Consider the following 20,478-nt stretch of genomic DNA (forward strand, 5'->3'; position numbering starts at 1 on the left):
AAAAATTATTTGCATGCCATTCCACTGCGAAATCTATCCAACTGTTGGTTCGCTTAAACGAACGCAGTGCACTGTATAGCTTTCGCCCCCTACTCACTGACCGGTACGTTGCAGCTGCTGTTTGCTAAGCTCGCTGATTGCTCGCTTTCTTCGTGTATGAATGAAACCATTGTGGTTTACGGCTTGTTATCGTGGAACTCGCTTCCACACCCCGGACAGTCGTGGCGGAGAAAGTGATTACGGCACCGCAGCCGGCTGGAGGGCTCGTCGCTTGGTCAGTGTTTAGTCGAACTTGTACAGTGTGACAATGCGATACCGACGATCGCTAGCGTTCGGCAGCTTATTGTTTTGCTGGATCGTCCTACTGGAATTGCTACGATCAAGGCTTGGTAAGGGAGGGGGAAAAACGGCTTGTGGACGGCTGATGTAATGGTGCAAATGTCCTGCTCTTCTATCGTAGCTACTGCCGGAGGCTTACCATGCGCGTTGCGCCAGTATGCGACCGGAGCGGTGTGCGTGTGCAATGCGACATACTGCGATACGCTGGAATTTACCGAACCGACGGAACTCGGCAGCTTTGTGCTCGTGTCGAGCAGCCGTGACGGATTGCGTTTCGCACTGGCCGAAGGTAACTTTTCCCGCACCATCGAGCAACGTCAAGTGCGCGCGGGAGACATCACGATCGCGCTCGATCCGCTCAAGCGCTTCCAAAAGGTGGAAGGTTTCGGTGGTGCCTTCACCGGTTCGGTATCGCACAATCTGGCGCTTGTAAATCCTTCGCTGCGCGACAGTCTGTACAAAGCGTACTATTCCAGGAAGCAGGGGATCGGCTACCGGTTTATGCGCATCCCGATCGGTGGCTGTGATTTTGATCTAGCACCGTGGGCGTACAACGAATTGCCAATTAATGATGGGTCGCTGTCGAACTTTACCCTGCTGGACGAGCGAGATCTGGTGAAGGTGAGCCAAATAAAGCAGCTGATGGAAGTGACGGGCAACAGTGATGTTCGTTTGATCGGTGCCGCTTGGAGTCCGCCACGGTGGATGAAGTCCAACAACGATTGGACCGGATCAAGTCGGTTGAAGCCCGAGTATTACCAAACCTGGGCCGACTATCACGTGCGCTATCTGGAGCTGATGCGTGCCGCCGGGTTAAACTTCTGGGCCATTTCCACCGGCAATGAACCGCTGAACGGTGTGATCGGGTTCCTTTTCATACACTTCATGAGCCTTGGCTGGACGGCACCGGAACAGGGCCGGTGGGTTGGACAACATTTGGGACCAGCGCTGAAAAACTCACCCGTCAGTGATGTGAAGCTGTTCGGTTGCGATGACCAGCGGTACACGTTCCCCTGGTGGTTTACGCTGATGGATCAAGGGCACCCGAACGCGACAAGCTATCTGGACGGGTTGGCCGTACACTGGTACTGGGACGGTGTGGCACCGGCTGCCCTGCTCGACCAGACTGCGGCCCGCTACCCGGACAAGTGGATCTTCAACACCGAGGCATCGCTCGGCGACAAACCATTGCAGCAACACCGTCCCATCCTTGGTTCGTGGGAGCGGGCCGAATCGTACATACTGTACGTGATGCAAGATCTGCTGCACAGTGTCCACGGTTGGATCGATTGGAATCTGGTGCTGGACGAGCGCGGTGGTCCAAACTACGCCAACAACTTCGTTGAGAGTGCCGTCATTGTGAATGCCACATCGCAGGAGGAAGCTTACAAGCAACCGATATTCTATGGGTTGGGCCACTTTTCACGTTTCATTCTGCCCGGCTCGGTGCGGTTAGAGGTGCGCTCGTCAAACAGCGACGTGGCAGTCGTCGCGTTCGAACGAACGGACAAGAGAACCGTGCTCGTGTTCTACAACAAGTAAGTGATGCATAAAGAATACGTCTGTTAAAAATTGTGGTACACACAATACTGTTTTTTTTTTTTTATTTTAGAGCAAACTGGAAATCGACTGTCCGGATAGAGGACAAACGGTACGGCAGTGTACGAGTACGTCTGCCGGCTAAATCAGTGCACACTTTGCTTTATCTGTGAGACTGAATGTTGCCTTTGGCTGGCCTGGCGGAATGCTCCAAATCCACCAAACAAATCCCTCGCAAAGAATAACAACCAACAGATCGTAGTATAGATATCGTAGAACGAACACCGATCGAGGAACTAAACATTCCTTTTATGAAGAAGAATAAACCGGCCCGAAGAGACACGCGTGCTCGGTGCTGAAAAACATAACATACCTGTTGTACGGGGTAAAGTCATCATCTCTTCTAGACTGCGGGCCATCCACGCGCGTATGAACGGTTATGATTTATTCGTTGCCTAATTTAATTTGCTTCGCGGCTCATACTTAGGATACTTAGGGATTGTTACACTAATAATACCACTTTCATTTATACCATACCGATACGTGGACGCCAACACCCTTGGGACGCAGTTTCGCGATGGCGTTTCCTCCACCGCTTTCGGGCACCGACCATTGTTACGGTGTGTCTGTCGCTTAAGCCACTATGTACAACTAATTAAAGATCTTTGCATCGCTTTGCAACCAGCGTAAACCCGCTATGGGAGTGAAACGGATGTCGTCGGTGGTGCCACGGTTCGGTTGCTTCCCATCGTACCATGCTGATGGTGCGCTGGTGACATAGGCGAGGAAGAAACCGAAGAAACGGACGACGATGATGAAGACGATGAGGAGGATGAAGCGGATGATGCTGATGATGCTGGAGAGGGTGAGCAGAACGTACCGCTGCCGTACAGTAGCGTGTGATGCTGATGCTGGTGTAGCTGCGCACCATTACTGCCGGAAGATGTGCCACCGGTCAGGATGGCAATGTTCGCTGGTGGTGTGTGAGCGGTCTGGGTGATTGTTTGGGGCAACAGTTGCGATGCCTGTGGTGCGTTGCTGATACTCTGCACAATCAGGTTCAGGCAATCCAAGCTGGAACCGCTAATGGATGCGGAAGTGGATGTTTGATTGTACCCTACGGGGAGGAAAAAAAAATCGAAGAAAAGCATCGCGTTAAGCGGGCGTGCAACGTGTCCTTGTACATTCAGACAATACGCATGAAGGATACACAAAACTGCAGCGTGGTGTTGCTTAAATATAGAATCCCGTTTTCCATCTGCTGCTTGTACCGACTATTTGCGACGCCGCATTTGGTCAAGGGATGATAAATCAGCGGGACCCGGTACCGGTTGAATGCATAATTTTCTAATTTGCCGACGTGGTTGGACGTCGGCACTCTTTACCCATCATCCCGGCATATTTCTTTGCATGCCCGACCCGAGTGGCAACAGTGCATGGCGGTACTTTTTCCGCCGCATGTCTATGCAAAGCGAGCGTGTGGCTCACAACACACACACACACAGATCGTGACGATTCATGCCATTTTGCTGCGGGTTTTCCGCTAATCCTACCTGTCAGGGGTGAGTACCGGTCGTTGTCCTTTCCCAGTTGTCCTAGGCGTTCGCGCAGGTAACTGTTGGAGCAGCAGTTCTGTAGAGAGAGAGTGAACAAAATGAAAGGAAAATCTTTAATGCCAATACCAGCAGCCCACATTCTCGTGACCGTCCAAAGCCATGCGAGTCAGTCGGCTTCAAAAGTCAGAAGACCCACAGCTAAATGAGCTTGTAGACATGACGATAATTTGTTCGCTCACCGTTTTACCGTACACCGTGCTCCATCGTGCGTGCCAAACCGAGCTCACCTCGCACCTAGGCACCCCTTGTCAATGCATTATTCGGAATTTGATTCACGGATACCATCCAGTCCGGCACCCCGAACCAGACGATGGAGGAGCCGTACCCGCCACCGGGGTGTCCTGTGCGTCGCTGTTGTGGCTTCCGTAAATATGTGTGAACCCGAAAATAGATTCCACGTAACCGGCGCGTAACGCGCGTCCTCCCCACCCGCACCCCCAAAAGGCGAACCATTCCGCGAGGGGTTCCAAAACAACGACGAGCGCACGCACGAACAAACTGACATTTGTGATGCCTAATTTAGTGTAAGTTATACTGGCGAGATAGCGTTTTATACGTGTCTCCTTTCACGTTCCATCTTCCCGAAAGAGATCCCTCGCCGGTTCCGCACATCAGGGGCGGGCCTGGCGGGTTTTCGGCGGTGCGTACGGTGAACAACCAACACATCCACACAATCGCATCCAAACACAGGGAAGCGTGTTTTACGACGATTCTATAACGTCAATTAAAAAAGATGACATTCGGCAATAAAATAAAATGAAGTCATCGCCATATCTGTGAAAACCGAACCGGGCGAGAACCGATCGGGAACCCCCGGGTACGATCACTCCGCGCTAGTAGTGGATGTGACACAAAAGGTATATATTACGCTGTCTCTCCCCGTGCAGGGGACTGGGGTTTCGGACGGCGAATGCCCGAGGGGAGGGCATGCATAAGCTGGCAAAAGGATGGAAGGGAACTTGCGTATGTTTTGGGTGTGTGCCATTTAACTCTACAAAAACATCAAACGATACCACTGGCCCGCTGACGGTGGTCGATGATGTTTCGGCGGCGGCAGCGGCATAAAACTCGAGGACCCGAAAGATTGAGCTATGGCACGATACGCGACAATTTACAAACTACTGATCCGGAGGGAGAAACGCGCGATCTATTTTTGGTGCATCCGCGAGGCCATCCACGAGGCGGCGATCACCCGCCCGCGGTCACCAACAATGATCATGATCGAGCGCGCGCGGATGAAACGGCAAAGCTCAAGGGCTTCGCAGATCGACCAATTGATAGCGGGTTGACGGGTGGTTTTTTTTTGTCTGTTTGCGAATAGGAATTTTGTAGAAAAGATTCGTTCGCCGGACCGAATGCGAACAATAATTGCAAATGATTGCGACGATTGCTGGCATCCCCTACCCTCCTTGCCACCCGATCTGGGAATTGCACCACGACCGGTCGGGGTTCGCGTTTAATTGTACTGCTTTAGGGATTCCCCACGGTCGTTCACATTCTATGCCGCGCATAACCCGGTGGCATTTACGATGGCAATTACTTTGCAGAGCCCGAGAACCCGGGCTTTCTCGGCTCGTTCCTCGTGCTGTGCCGGGTTGCAGCGCCGCCGAGTGCGCGGTGAAAATTGTCAGCATAAAATGAGCGGTTTATGTGTGGAATTCGTCATTTGGAGGAGCGATTGGGCGAAGTGGGCTTAGGAACCGGGAAATGACATCCTAGTGCTCCCACCGGGTGAAACGAAGATGCGGGCGAATAATGTATTGCTAAATGAGTGTGAATTCAATTCCCGCTCGTCTAAGTTCCCGTCTAAGTCGGTAAGGTGTTGGAAAAATCATTAGTTTTGTATGAACTTGAGCGAACCGTTTCGCTCTTTGTGCCGAACTGAACGAACGGTACAGGGCTTTCGTTCTTTTGTCTCGCATAAAAAAAAAATGTGTCTCATATACCTTATCTCGTTCAAGTAGTACGCTCAAGGTGGCCGTTCCAGGTCGCTCACCAAACGTTTCCTATATTCGACGGGTAATTCACTCACCCTCAGTTCCCAGGTCGCTTCACCTACGTTACATTCCGTTCAATCTGCGTTACGGGCAGTTCGACCTGCGTTACAAGCCGTTCAACGTGCTTCGCAGTTCGCTTAATAACGTTTACATTTACGGCATAAGTCTTCCGACCTGTTTTATGTAGATAGTTCAATCGGGGAACTATTCGCAGTAACTGCCGTAACATAATTTAACCAACGAAGTTCGTTCATTCACATTACAATAACTGATCGATAGAGGCGAATGAAGCTGCCCAGCTCAAAGTCTCTATAAAACATTAAACCACAACATAACTGATCGAACTGTATTGGTTTAATGTTTGTTACCCAACTCTAGTGTCGATACCCGGCCGTAGCAGATGTCGCAATCGACTTCAATCGGTGATTGCACTGCTGAGTGGCTAGTTGTGAAACGGGAATTCGACTCAAGAAGGGTTGAGTATTGAAGTGAACGATCCTCATCAACTCCACTGATATAATTTGTATAGCGATTGTTAGGCCGCGATTGATAAGAGCTTTAAGCATTCAAGATTAAATAATCACTGCATAAGTGCGACACGAAGCACACACTGGTTACACCGTAATATAGCGAACCCTCGATGTACAGTGCCACTTAACAGCGTTCGCTCGTCCTTAGCTGCACGGCGCTCATCGGACGCACACACAAATTTTACACGCATCCTTGTTTACGTTGATGTACGAGTACCAATTGTGTACCGAACCGTTACACGGTTCGCATCCGCTTTGGGAATTTGCCCAAAATGGTCCCAGCTCTACCGATGCAGCTCACGTCCGGTAGCTAACGTCCTGGGTGTGACGCGTTATCGTAATGTGAGCTAGCAAACACATCCCGTCCCCGCCACTTTCAAGGGCACTGCACCGGTGGTAACTAATTCCTTCGGCGGGCATAAACAACACCACCCCCCGCCTGGCCTTCCGAATCCCTGCCGGGTCGTCGTGCGTACAATTCTTTGACGAATCGATGCCGTAGATGACACAGTTTACACCGTCGGCATAGGCGGCAATATGTAATCTGTGCGTTTTGAAACCGATACGGTTCGATGGCGTCACGGTGAGTGTTTTTTTTTTGTTTCGTTCCATTTCGGTTGAAGATCGTGCGTGCGCGCGTGTGTGTAACGCGCAACGTACAGCATACGTATGCCCAGTGTGGGAGGCGTGCGCAAAAGCGGGACGAACGCAGAAGAAGAAACGGAAGGTTAAAGCGAAGGGAAGTAAGAACACCCGAAGAAGTGTCGACTATAATACGGACCACTTAGCGTAAGATTTAGGATGGCATTTAGAGTCACATATTACAAAATCATGTATCCGTTAGACAGTCAGCTATTTGTATCGGTGCGTTCGCGCGGCTGTCCTGGCACCGCCCTTCGCCCCTAATTTTCGTCCCTTGTCCCGCGGGTGGCCGGAATCGGAGGGTTCCAACAATTCCAACCCCGGTGCACCACATCCCATCGCTTAAGCGCAAAGAGCTGTAAGTGCCCCTTACCCCGTTGCAAGCCGCCCGAGGGTCTTGCCGCTCATCGCCCTCAAGGTGCCAAACTTGTCAATCGAACCTAGCGTGAAGCAGTTAACCGTGTCTCGTTCGGGTAAGTGGGTTTTTTGCTACCCGTTTTCCAGTGGCTCGACGTGGCGTGGCAAACCTTCCTTACGCGCGAGCCTTGGAACGACCGGGCGGCGGGCCAGGGAGTGGTGCGCCCTTTAGGTGCGCGATCCAGTGTCACTTTCGGGACAGAAGACTTACGATGATCTCGCGTCCGTACAACGGGGGTATCATTTTTCATATTCTTTTTCTTATTTTTTTTTGGTTGGTTCTGGTCCCTGAGACACTTTATGGGACCTCAGGGAGATTGGACCTACTATCGTGATGGCGTGGCGGAATTCATAAACTTTCACTCACCGTGACAGATTCAAAACATTCCCGGCGCACCCGGGTGTCGGGATTATGGAGGGCGGCGTTAGACACACTCTTTCCCGTTTAATCCAGGAGGCGATATTAAAAAATAATTTATCGAGAAATTATGGTTATGGCGTTACACCCGGCCATAATACGGCAAGAATGTCGGTGCCGGTGGCACGGTACGGCATTAGTTCGGTGTTGTCGCTGAGCAACATCGAAATAAACACACACACACACACACGCAGCGATGGGGACATTTAAAAATAAGCAGTCTTAACGTCTTAATACTTTATTTACTCGAGATTGAGCCGCGGTGTCGCGGGACCGGTGCGTGCCGGTATTGAAAAATGTCATCTTCGCAGTGAGCTGCTCGGCTCCACGGCCAAAACCCCAACACCGTGCTTGCCCCCATTACCGTGCTCAAAAGATGTTCTTTTGTTTTGCTCCGAACACTCCGTAACGAAACAAATGGTCACAAAGCATCTATTTGTTGATTCTAGCCTAGGCGGGTGTAACGATCACGTGTTAGAGGAGGGAGACTTTTTTTCTTTTATTATGTCACTAGCAAACTTTTCCAGCGCGGAGAAAAACTGATGGCCACAAAACATGAGGCGCGACAAACTGCTAGTGCTTGCGTCGGGCCTATTCGCCGAGCGAAAACCGCAACCCAAACGCCGCACGATCACGCATGCGATCAACAAGGATCGTGGGCGGGGGGGCGAAAGATCGGGGGCCCGTGATGTGAAATTTATTGCACTGAAAAATTATTTGCCCGCACTCTGTGTGTGTGTGTGTGTGTTTGCCGAAGCTCGGACAGATCGGTCGTAAAGTAGCGTCCACTGTTTCGACCACAAAAAGAAAAAGGGAAGCGCACACGAACTAAAACAACCAAAAAAAACAAGGATGCACGGACCGCAATATAAAAAAAAACGTCAACCCGCGCAACCATGCAGGAAACACGAGCATTAGGAGAGGAGGGAGTGAAATGTGAAGAATGGAGGTAAAAATGGACAAAACGACTGTTCTACGATTGTTGCCCATAAACTTACCCCGCCTCCCCTTCCACCCCCCACCCTTTCTGCACGGGTAGGGAAGGATGTTTTCCTCTCGCGGGTGGATTAAACACAATGTGACTCACTGAAAGATATGATCCGCGCGTTCGACACCCCGCACGGTCACGCGGCTAACACTACGCTCACTTGCCCAATTCGACCCACCCACCCGGTATGCGTGTTCGTCCACTCTTTCCAAACTCACCGGTGGCAACAGTTGGATTTCATGCGTATGATATATGGTGCACGCAGTGACAGATCCTCTCACAGTGACGAAAGATCAAACAAGCTCGCTGTGCCCGAAAAGTGAATGATTAATCCGGCTTAATTAGCTCGTAATTTGTTAATCATGCCCACCGGGTGTCTTGGTGGTACCCTTGATAACCCGGGTTTGGACGATGAATCTCCGGACGGTATTGAACGGTAAAAGCAAATGTTTTTTTCATATGCTTTTGGCACGATTGGTGGTGTAATGTACAACAGCGCCAAAGAGAGTGCCTCTTTTACGGCCGTTGCTTCCGTTTGTTTTATGACAAGCGTCGCTTAATGCTACCGCAAGTGTGGCACCGGTGCGCGTTTGCCAAATGATTGATACGCTTGCGGCCATCAAACGTAGCTGCCGGATACGCTGCACATAAATCCGTGCACCGTCCACTAAGTCCATCAAGTCTCAAATATGATTGAGCATCCAGCGAAGAATTTGGGGGAAGAATTTTAATTTCTTCTGCTGAGTATAGAATGTCAACCACCCTGTGGTCGTCCCATGTTCACTCCAGCCAGCGGGCTCCAAAAGACACGAAATTAGACGATTAGTTTTTTCGGCACGACACGGCTCAGGAAAGGGCGAACAAGGGGCGGTACCACGGTTTTGTGGTATGTTGTAACACAATCATTAACATTGCGCGCTGCTGCAATTAGCCATTTAGCGCAATGCCACAGCATCCAATTTGCGTGACCCGCTAGGACCGTTCTAGCACGCAAGGATCGGCCGGTGTGAGGTACCAAAAATTCCGATCCACTGCACCGTTGCACCATTAGCACCGATGGTTGATACATTCGTCCCACAGCACGGGCAGGAAGGTAATTGCCGACCAGTAGACATCTTCATTTAAATACCTCCGCCACGATCCAGATCGTTCCAAGGGTGGAAGTGGGTGGATATTGGGTTGACCACAAAATCGTTTGCCATGCCATGACAGCATGTCCCGGTAACGTCTTGCCTATAGATCCTGTACGAACCAAACGCCACTCACGCGTGGCAGTGTGTGTTCCAGTGTTTGGCGGGCGTGTTCTGACAACGTCAGATCCGAGCTGTCAGATAAGAGGGCACCGCGCTGAGTGCCGCAGGTCGCAGGTTTTGCATGAGCTGCATCGTGCCCTTTGATATCGAGAACCCTGTGATGGCACGGGAGGCTAATTAATTGCACTTAGTGTAGGGCTAATTCACTAATTAATCAAAGCCTTGACGCAAAGCAAACCGCAACATCGGATTCCTGGGACGAGGAGGGGGGGGGGGGGGGGGGGGGGGGGGGTATTGAAGTGCCGTGGTATGAGGTCTCTTTTTTCGTCCGATGCTTCCTTTTTCTTCACGGTATCCACATTCATTCAGCAGTGTGAGCCTCGAAGACGCACGTCCGGATCGGCAGCGGATTCCGCTCAACCTTAATGAACTTTAACACCTCCGACATCTTATCCACTCGCGCAAGGCACTTCACGGCGGCCGAACGCGAGGACAAATCTGCCGGTGGTGTGCACAATTAGCACATACTCATTAGCTTGGGCCGCGCTGGCCGAAGCGCTCGGTGGAGTTTTAATTAATCCCAGCTGAGTCCCGTGCGGCTTAAGCGGCAGTCATCGGTTGCTACGGCCCCAAAGCCCCGACCGCAACCTAGGCACGCTCGTCCGCTTCCGATGGTGGTAGACGAAAGTGTGATTAAACGAGAAATTACTATCATTCCTGCAGTGCTAAAAATAGTTAACCCATCGTAATGGCAAAGGGATTACGCGTTTGGATCAACACAATTGTATGGCCGGTCCGCAAAGTACAGCCGACGCGAGCAAATGCTGAAGGGTATATAATTTTCCACCATTTTTCAATGTTTTTTTTTTAAAGAATAATGCGGCCTAGAACTTGGCCATTCGATAAGAAATGTGTCCCATATTTATTGTGTTGAAGCGAAGGAAACAAACCCCCCAAAGCTCAATAATCTGTTTTAATTGATCGTATTAGCTCGGTTACGCCCGTGTCTGTAAGCAAATGGACGTGCGTTAACGCTCAAGAAGCACAACCGATTAAACGGTGTCTTCCCGGCGTGTCACTTGGCTTTCTTTTTGAGGGGGTTGGCCGTATGCGGTCAAGATTAATTTGCCTCATCATGGAAAAGCCAAACAACCGATTTAAAATACCGAAACGTATACGTGCCACCGGTCCACCGGTCGGATAGAATTGTATCGAAAAATGAAAGATGACAGTACACCCGGGGCCCGGGATACGGCCCGAGGTCGCCGGATCTTTGGGCGATTTGTTTCCCGCGTGGAGGCTGGCGCAAACCCGGTGTGGACGCGCACGAAAACACGGACATCGAGACAGCCCGGCAGCCCGGTTAATGAATGAACGCTGGGAATGTCGACCGAAAACATGCAATGCAAAACACTTTTTTTCCCGCCCACCGCCCCCCGCACGCCAAAGCATCCGTCCCAAAACCGTTTCTTTGATGGTGTTTTTTTTTTTCTTCTTGGGTTTTGTTTCGTTGCCGAGGACGAGACGCTTGTAAAACGGGTCGTGCGATCACTGCCGGCGTGACAGTTGTAACAAACGCTTGACCACTTTTCATCCGCGTCCGCGTGTCCATCCGGGTGCAGGAAAGCATCGGCAAATGGGAAAATGGTCGTGTAACGGCAGCGAAACCGGCTGACCTTGGGTGGAATTTGTCAACATGCGGGTTTCTAGCCGGACCGAACACCGATCGAACCGAGCCAACCGATCGACGGTGTGCGTTTGCATGTGGCAGGGTTCCCCACACCGTCTGGTCGGAAAACCGTACACAGAAAGAATGCGCACATACCACCGGTGACAGGGCCGGTCGGTAAAGAATGACGATAGTTGGTTTTTATCAACCACACCGCGTTCCGCCACCATTGGGCCGGTGATCCCTAACGCCGGCAGAGTGAAGCAGTGCCACCACTAATCGGAACTGCCAGTGTCAAAGAGATCGTGCAAACCATTACATGATCGTTTGTGAAGTGCAGATATGCGAGGGAATGTGAGCTGGTTGTGATTAACGCGTAAACACCGACCAAACGAGGGCGCCATTAACTTCAAACGCAATGATAGAATACTAATATACGGTTCTCCGAAGAGTGAATGCCGACTCACCGCTGGGTATCGCACTCAATTATGACCAAACCGGCTAAAACGATCTGTCTTACGCACACATCGAGAAGCATCAGTTACTGACGTGTTTCAACAGGGGGTTTACTTTGAATACAATACGATATTTAATGGTGTGCATGAGGTTTTGAAAAACATCTACTGATGCTGTGGAACGTGCTCCGCCTTATACACTTACATGCGTATGATAAAAGGGTGTCCCACAGCAAGTTGTATCACGGATAGAACGCTTCAGAAAATTGCCTATTGGGTATTACCTATTGAAATTTTATGTTAAAGTAGCTTAGAGTTAACGTCACGAAGAGAAACAACGTCACGAAAAGAGTTTGTTCAAACGCGTGTAGAAATCGTCTCAGCGCCAGGTGCTGATGAAGCCTTAGTGGTTTATAATGGATCCGGGGCTACTGTTATTCATCGCTATACACAAATTTGATGTTACGAAGCAAGTAAGGTTCGAAATTTGCCAAAAAATACCTGATTTGGGTCTAATGATCTGATGTGCATAGGCTTAAACAAGGAAGGTAGTGCGTGTTCGTTAGTTCATTACTACCGGGACAGCAATCGGAGAACTGTTCCTCAAGGAGGGTCTACAGATGCGTCTGCTTTCTCTGCAGAAGCAACACGAGGACCCTATGGTCTTCTGGCCAGTCATTTTTTTTTCCTTACAGTGAAGCCAAAGTTGCTCACTTTCGTACCCATTGACATGAACCCCCGAAAACCACTGGAACTTACGTCCATCGAAAAACTCTTGATTGTTTCTGCAGCATGCACTACGGAAGCACCCCAAACAGGTAACATCTTAAACAGACTTGAAGAAAAAGTAAGTTTAAGTACATCACAACTGCAGCCCGATATGATCAGCGGTATTAAACACAAGGTGCGAGCGAACGGTTATAAATGAAATAAATTTGCCAAAAGCTCCTTAAAGAGTTATATTTTACTGTCGGAAAGTTTGAAAAGGATCGGTCAACTAGTTAATTTTCCTACAGCGTTACAAGCGTGGTGCAATTTGATGTGGGAAACCCTTTAATATGATCGCCATTCCGCAGTGGTAGTGACTTGTTTAGAGCTCGTGTTGTTAGTCGAATACACCGACTTTTGCGGACCGAACTTAAGCTGGTTGTTAAGAATAAATGTAATTAATCTATAGAATCCCAGTGATCGCCCTCTGCAGACACAAAATGGGAATAATTTTGAGTCCATGTGTCCAACGTAACTGTGGACTAGTACTCTTATTCAGCATATTAAGCATTCGCCCAGCAGCAATGGATGGGTAGCTTTTAATTAGTTGTTGACATTACGAGCAAATCTTTATGCTCTATGCTCTGAACCCCTCTTTCAACGAGTAAAATCTCGCATAACAAGAATTTGGATTCCTGAAATCTCTTTTTTTGTTTACTTTGACCTGAAACGAAAATTACAGAGCCTGCTCAGATCACTACGAACATAGAACTAGAGTATTATGGCTAAGTTGCTGGAGGTCCCAAAGGCAGAATCAATGATACGCGACAGATTAGTTAACTAGGATGGATGAAATACACTTTTAAACATGTGAATAATTCGGTTGATTCTGGGAGGGAATCAAATATCTTACAGATAATTTCCCTTTTTTTTTGACACTTATACTGGAATATGAGTTGGGATTATATGTTATCAAGGTTTAAACATTCCAGGAACTCGAATGGTAGAACCTTCAGCACTTTAACTTTCGATCCTATCCTATCCCATAGATACATTAATTCCTACATTCAAAGTAAGATTTTTATCGAAAAATTACTCGTGATGTTACGAATGTCGAATGTTTTAGCATCGTGATACGTTTTGCTATTTTTTTTTTTCAGGAAAATTGAATCAGAGCACAAAAACAAGCAAAAGTTCTGTTTACTCTGAACACAATTACACTATGTTTAACATCGCTCGCAAACTCTTACAAACATGTAGATTTGCAGATAGAGTGGTCCCTTTCCGAAACCGTATAAAACTTGTACCCGTAAGCAGAAACACCTTGTAGTGCATTGCTGTTTTGGCATGGCACAGTCCCGAGACACAAGCACAGACAGAACCATTACCGTCACGCCGAAATAAAACCGCAAGCGTAAGATCAGCAGTACGTAATGGCAGTCTGGAGAGGCGGATATCCTTAACGTGTTCGGGGAAAATCGGCGACAAACGAGACCCGTATGTTAGATTACGTGCGGGAACCGTATTTCATACCGCAGCAAGCACGCGGCAGAGTTCAGGCAATGGTGGTTTGTTGCGGTGGTACAAAAAAAAAACCCCCGTAATAAGAACGCATTTCTTGGGTGAAAAAATAAAACCAAGGAGATTAAGAGAGCGGTTCACCGCCCGCCATTTTCACCGTCCCTTTTCCCCTTTTTGGCCCTCCCAGTGACAATTTTCATCATTCCGTAACTTTACGACCGTTTCGGACGGCAAGAGTGGAAGATTAAACGAATGTGAGTAAAACAAAAAAAAATGGTGAACGAAAGCGGCCGGTCGGTTTATCCAACAGATGCGCATCGTTCAGCAGCGAACGCCTATTAGCTCGGGACGATCCGGTGCCCAGGGCAATGGTCGTGCCTTTCGGCGTCGAACGCACGACGAACGGCACACGGCTGGAAGCACACGCGCTGCTCCGGAGCACGGTGAAGACAAATTTATCGAAACATGCAATTAAATCTCATTAAAAACGATGTACTGGCTGCAAAGCTGCGCCACTGCGTCATTTCACCAACGTCCTCAGCGGGATTTGCGGGATTCTGTTTTGCGTTTTCGTTTGCAGTACTAGATTCCAAATTTAACCCATCGCTTTTGATACAGGGTGTGCGAGTGAGCGATGCTCGCCAGACCTTCGTCTGGAGCTAGAATCGAACCATCGGCCTCTCGACGCCACAGTTCCGTTTTATCGCTACTCGGTGTTTTTTTTTTATTACGTGCGCCTTCAGGCGCAAATCAATGGCGACAAAAGTGGCAAACCTTTCCCCTAAACGATGCTCTCGATCATACAGCGCGGTGTGTGTGCGATATATCGCTTCTTAATTGTGATCGATCGTTTCCGTTTTCGGTGTACGGATCGGTGTACGAATTAGCCGGCACGAGCCGGGACGGATACACGACACTGCAAGAATAAAGTTATCGAGCCGTGTAACGATCCGATCCGACACGTACGTGTACCCATCCGTCGGGGGAACTGTCAAAGCAGTCCGGAGTCCGGACGAACCCCTCGGATGGGAGGGAGGCCCTCGCACCACAGCCAAGACCGAGACCGACCCATGTCACGGTGCGTGAGACTCTGCGACGTGTGCGGTTTTGTTTGCTCAACGTTCCGCACGTTACATGGGTTTCCCCGTGAGATGTGGCAGTGAACAGCTTCGGAACGCGGGGGTTTAGATACGGCGAGGCGTTCGGTTCAAACGCGATCGCGACAACAGTGAGCGCAGATGCACGAATGCAACCGGGAGCGGGCGGCCAGGACGGGACAGTGACAGTGACACAGTGTAGCAATAGAATCGAACCCATGGTAGCATGGCGCATGGTTTTGGAGTGCGGATAGCACGCTGCATCGCAAACGGCGACCCTTTCCCATTGGAGGTTGGAGGTGACCGGCCCGGTAACTGTCACGTTCGTGTGCGCTTCCTGACGGTTACACCGCCCAAAAACCGGGGGGGGCCGGGCTCCGATAATAATATCTTCTTCAACGGCCGAGAAGCTAATTGTACTGCTACCGGTCCTGACATTTGTCGTGACAGTTTGACATATTATGACTGGGCAGGAAATAAATGAATGGACATTTTTCTTCACTGAACCTACTGCGTACCGAGAAAATGCTGCTGTTCGAATCCCAATATTTGTGATCAGCAAATAACGCGAGTGGCGCAAAATTGTACACAATTGCATGGAAATTATTTCCACCGTAGTTGCCATTCAGTGGTAACACCGCTGAGCCGCCGCGCTCTGCTCTGAGTTCTCGCCTACGTGTCAGGGGATCTTCGTTTTCGCCCTTCGTTTGCCGCTATTGCCCCCCGTTTGGACGTTGACGATGGAACTAATTATGTTTTCAACGCCGGATCTTCGCACCGTAACTGACAGTGTCATGAACTGCGGGTTGCACCAAAGGTGATCACCGAACGGTAACCGTTGGAGTTCCTCGTCTGTGGTTAGTACGGTACGGCAATGTTGTGCAAAAAACAAACCAAAAAAAAAACACTCGCAGGAATTTCACACATCCCACCACTACCGGATGGATCGCGTCTGCCAACGAGAAAAACATTAATCTTCCAGCATCTTCCCGCAACACGGTGAACACGGTGCGGCGCATGGAGTGGGTTCCTGTTTGGGATCCATTCGACCCCGACCGGTACAATCTGCGACAGTCGTTTGCCCAACGGTACGGGGCATTCTACCCGCTACAAAGTGAACATGAGCTGGCTCGGTACGGCAGGCCACACGCAACAACGCCGAGAAACGATTAATGAAATCGGTAGTCCGTTCCTGGCAGGGTCATAAATCTTTTGCCGGTTCACTTGTCACCGAACCAGTGCAGAGGAAAAGAAATTCGCAATCCGAGACAAAATGGCAAACGCGCGTAACCGCGCGCTTCGACCACGGAACACGTCCAGAGTGGCCGGATGATCAGCACCATCCGAACGGGTGTGGTCGTGAAAGGCTAACCCGTATTCGTATCACCTTGTACCGATCAGCGAAACGCGAAATCGCACGTCAGTGCAACCAGATGGCAATCAGTATGTTTATCAACAAACAATTAAATCACGATAAATTTTCCACCCAAAACCCTTCCCACTTTCATGGGTGGTACGCGGGGTCGAGTGTCGCCTGGAAAAGGGCGCAACAAGTGCCGACCACCGAGGCAGGAACAAGGTGCGAGCTGATTGGTAACGAGCGTCCCAGCTGTGAGGCGATACGCGACAAACGGCTTTACGGGCGTTAATTAGTCAAATACCCAGCGGGGTTTGCTAGTCGGCAACGGGCCCAGCCAAACTCACCATATAGTCCTGGGGTGTTGAAAGAACCGCACTGCTACCGTTGGCTAGGATGTCCGTGCTTTGGTGTAGCGGCGGTGTCTCCTGCAATGGGAGGAAAGCGGAAACGGTGTATTTGAGAGTGGAGCCACGCTGCACTAACACCTCCCCGGAACTTACATCCAGCAGTGCCTGCAGACTGTCAATGTACTCGATGGCATTACGCAGGATTTCCACCTTCGGGAGCCGTTGGTTTGGATTCGTGCTGGTTCGTCGCTTTAATACCTCAAATGCTTCATTTACCTGCAGTAGAAATTTGTGTGTGAATGAGGTGAATAAATTTTATTAAACTTATTTTAATGTGAGGAAATATATGTTTTAAGGAAAATAAGGTTAACGCATGCATTCGTAAGAAATCGTATCGTAAGAAAATATTCATGAAGGGCTAGTACAAAGATCAAAAGTAAAGGAAGTGTGAAAACGATTACACTTTTTTCAAAGCAGTACAACAACATACGACAAATGGTACCATTTATGGAATACAAGAAGGCATTTAAACAACTGTGAAAAATGCATCAAGGTAACATAACATTTAAAGAAGGACTTTACAGGATTAGTAAAGTAATAGAAAGTGGAGTGAATTACTTATTTTGTGCTTAACAGGAAAAATAGAGCTTGTGGCTTTGAAAGAGTTGAAATTATAACTTTACAATTTACTGTAGAACGTCGATTATCCAGGCAACCGGGGACCAGCCGTATGCCGGTTAATCGATTTCCACGGATAACAGGACCTTTAGCTTTGCACGAGTAACAATTAAACATGAAGGTGACAGGTCTACTTTAAATGAACTCATATGTTATTAATATTAAAAGTAATTGTTTATTAACAATTTGGAATACTTTTCAGGGAGTTTAACAAGAAAAAGTCTTTCGAGAAAACTCTCAAGTTCCTCTCGGGTTTAACGGTTAAAAATTCAAAACTATTCTACTAGCTGTCAGTTTTTAACTCACGGATAATCCGCCCACCGGTTAATCAAGTCCCGGATAATCGAAGTTCTACCGTATTTAAGTAACTTAGTGAGTGGGTTTTTAATTTTATTTTTAATTCGAGTACAGGTATGTAAAAATTTACAATTGCTCCCAATCTGTTACTAACAACACTGCACTTTATAAATGCTACTACAATGTTGAAAGTTAGTAATCAATGGATTAGATGTTTTTGAGTTGTTTTGTTACATAGTACACTGTTTACTTCTAAGTCACGTTTTGTTTAACGCTTCCTTTAAATGATTATTAAAGGTTTAAATCATTAATGTACGGGATAACAATTTATCACAACCGTATCTTATATGTTATGGTATTATATTGGGAGACCCGGTGGTACATTTGTTAGTAGCGCCGGTCTTCACAAAGCAGGACCGATCCAAAATCTCAAGCGGGGATCAATATCCCGTAGGTCTGACTACACCGCGACGGGTAAATAAAATTTATTTTATTCGGTCGATTTTAGACCGGTCCTGTCGTGTGAAGACCAATCTCACAAAACCTTGGGCTGCGAAAATTCGCTGAGCACTGTCAGCTGCTAACCAAACTCTACATGAGCAATCCTCACACGTTTCCAGGTTGCCAGCCTGGGTCTCACTTCAGAAATGCATGATATAGATGATTTATCTGCAGAAAACATCTTCGTCGTGCTATGGGTTCCTCTGTCTAGGGTATTCCGGTGTCTTAACTTCAAATTCACCAGTGTCTGACTGTGCAAACCATACCAAAGTTCAGCGCTGATCTACTATAGAAGGGGTCAGCAAAGCCCCGATAAGAAAAGAGAGAGACCTCACAGATACCACAATGCCTCTTCGCCACGACACAACAATGTATGTATGTGATTCATTCTTAGTCGGTCTGAAAGCTTACTAAGGTTGCATCATGGCGAAGCTCAGAACGCATTCGGTAATGAAGGCAGCTGTGTTTAAGAGTTGTAATGAGTTATAACATTTTGTGACAGGGCTTGAGGATGGCTGAGTTTTAACAATAATTTCAAAATCCAACCAAAAAGCTACGTCATATTCCGCAGACATTCTAAGGATTTTGAGCCAAGTAATCTTGGGAGCGAAAAGGAAACAAACAATATAAAATCGTATAAGACATTAAAAAGCACTGCCAACAGTTTACAATCATAATTTTGAAAAGACATACTTGCTACCAGAAGAAATTTGTTACAATGGCTTTATGATATCATCTGATTCATATGGATCTAAAAACTCGTTTGGAATGTCTGTTCTGAATACCATCTGGCCTTATTCGTGATTGGTATGTCGACTCCTGTACTACAGTTGTAGGTATACGCACAACGTTAGTACGCATCACTATAACGAGACGGTTCCAACAGCTGACGTCGGATTGAGCATCCGGACCTCAATCTCTATATCCACCGAATCATCACCTCTTTCAATAAGGATTCTTCTTTGTTGTAAGCTAGCAAGTATCGTTGGTGTCGTCTTAGCATTGCTAGCCCAGTAACGGGCGAATTGGAACGCATCAAAGCGGCGATGTTTTCCGGTTTGTTTGCTCAAATACTTTTCGTATATATGAATAGCCCAAAAAAGTGTCAAAATTCTATAAAAATCACTTCAAACTTGTACCAATGTCACCCAAAATTGCAGCCGTTAGTTCATCAAATCGGTGTATTTTAAAGCTCAAATTCAACATTTTTTAAACTCAAAACAAATTGCGTTTACACTTTTGTTGCCGAAAGCACTTTGTGGCACATGTTGTACGAGAAACCACGATGGACCAAACTTGACACTAACCTTCCGCAACCGACGCCGTTCGCGAAGGGTTGCCGCTTTTCGGCGATCAACCGCGACGCTCTTCTTTTTGCACGCCTTGCAGGCCCACGTTAGGCATGGCCGGTTCGGGCTGGCCATGCACCCAGCGGCCGGCGCCAGGACATGCTCCTCCGAGCTGAGGCTGTTGTCATCGTAATCGGTTAGCTGCAGCTGTTTCTGTCGGATGTGAAGTTGCTGGATGTTGAGTTTTAGCTTTTGCTCGGCACTGAGATCATGTAAGTAACCACCACCACCACCACCAACACCGACACTACCAACACCGTTAGGAAGATTACAACTACCGCCACCACCCGTTACCACCATCCCACCCTGCAGGGTGTGAACACTTTTTTGCCCACCATGCAATGGCCCGTTCACAGCACACGCTCCCGCACCGCCATTCGCTTTGCCGTGCATTACCGACGCCATCGCCGTTCCGGCACCGGGCGGCATCAGTTCGCCGAAGGAACGATGGTCCACCTCGTACCCCTGCTTGAAGCCAGCCAGCTCGCTCTTAACCGCCGACTTCCGGCCAACGGTGCGGTTAAACTTTGTCATCATAGGCTGAAACCACCGGCGCTGTATTCGCGTCACCGTTTGCACCCTTTGGCACACCTTTCACACCACGTATTCACCCATTCGGAAGGTTGGGGATAGAAGGGTTTTGCTCAAGAAGGTTGAATTCCTGGATAAGAATACACACCGGAGCTGCGCGCGCGACCCACTGTGTGGTGTACAATACCGTCGATCACACGTACGCACCAGATGGGAGGGCCCCGAT

General features: G+C 48.6%; 2 protein-coding genes across 2 annotated transcripts; one reads left to right on the forward strand and one right to left on the reverse strand.

Annotated features, from left to right (window-relative positions):
* Positions 1–160: 160 nt before the first annotated feature.
* Positions 161–2,051, forward strand: LOC128717394 (lysosomal acid glucosylceramidase). The gene is made up of 4 exons (XM_053811439.1): positions 161–181; positions 287–389; positions 461–1,877; positions 1,952–2,051. The coding sequence occupies exons 1-4, from the start codon at positions 161–163 to the stop codon at positions 2,049–2,051; spliced, it is 1,641 nt and encodes a 546-aa protein (XP_053667414.1).
* Positions 2,052–2,573: 522 nt separating this feature from the next.
* Positions 2,574–20,255, reverse strand: LOC128707349 (myogenic-determination protein). Its single transcript, XM_053802300.1, has 5 exons — positions 19,680–20,255; positions 17,050–17,172; positions 16,894–16,974; positions 3,432–3,510; positions 2,574–2,995 (listed from the first exon to the last, which is right to left on the reverse strand). The coding sequence occupies exons 1-5, from the start codon at positions 20,253–20,255 to the stop codon at positions 2,574–2,576; spliced, it is 1,281 nt and encodes a 426-aa protein (XP_053658275.1).
* Between the last annotated feature and the right edge of the window lie 223 nt (positions 20,256–20,478).

Source organism: Anopheles marshallii, chromosome 2, assembly GCF_943734725.1.
Source record: "Anopheles marshallii chromosome 2, idAnoMarsDA_429_01, whole genome shotgun sequence".
Taxonomy (NCBI): domain Eukaryota; kingdom Metazoa; phylum Arthropoda; class Insecta; order Diptera; family Culicidae; genus Anopheles; species Anopheles marshallii.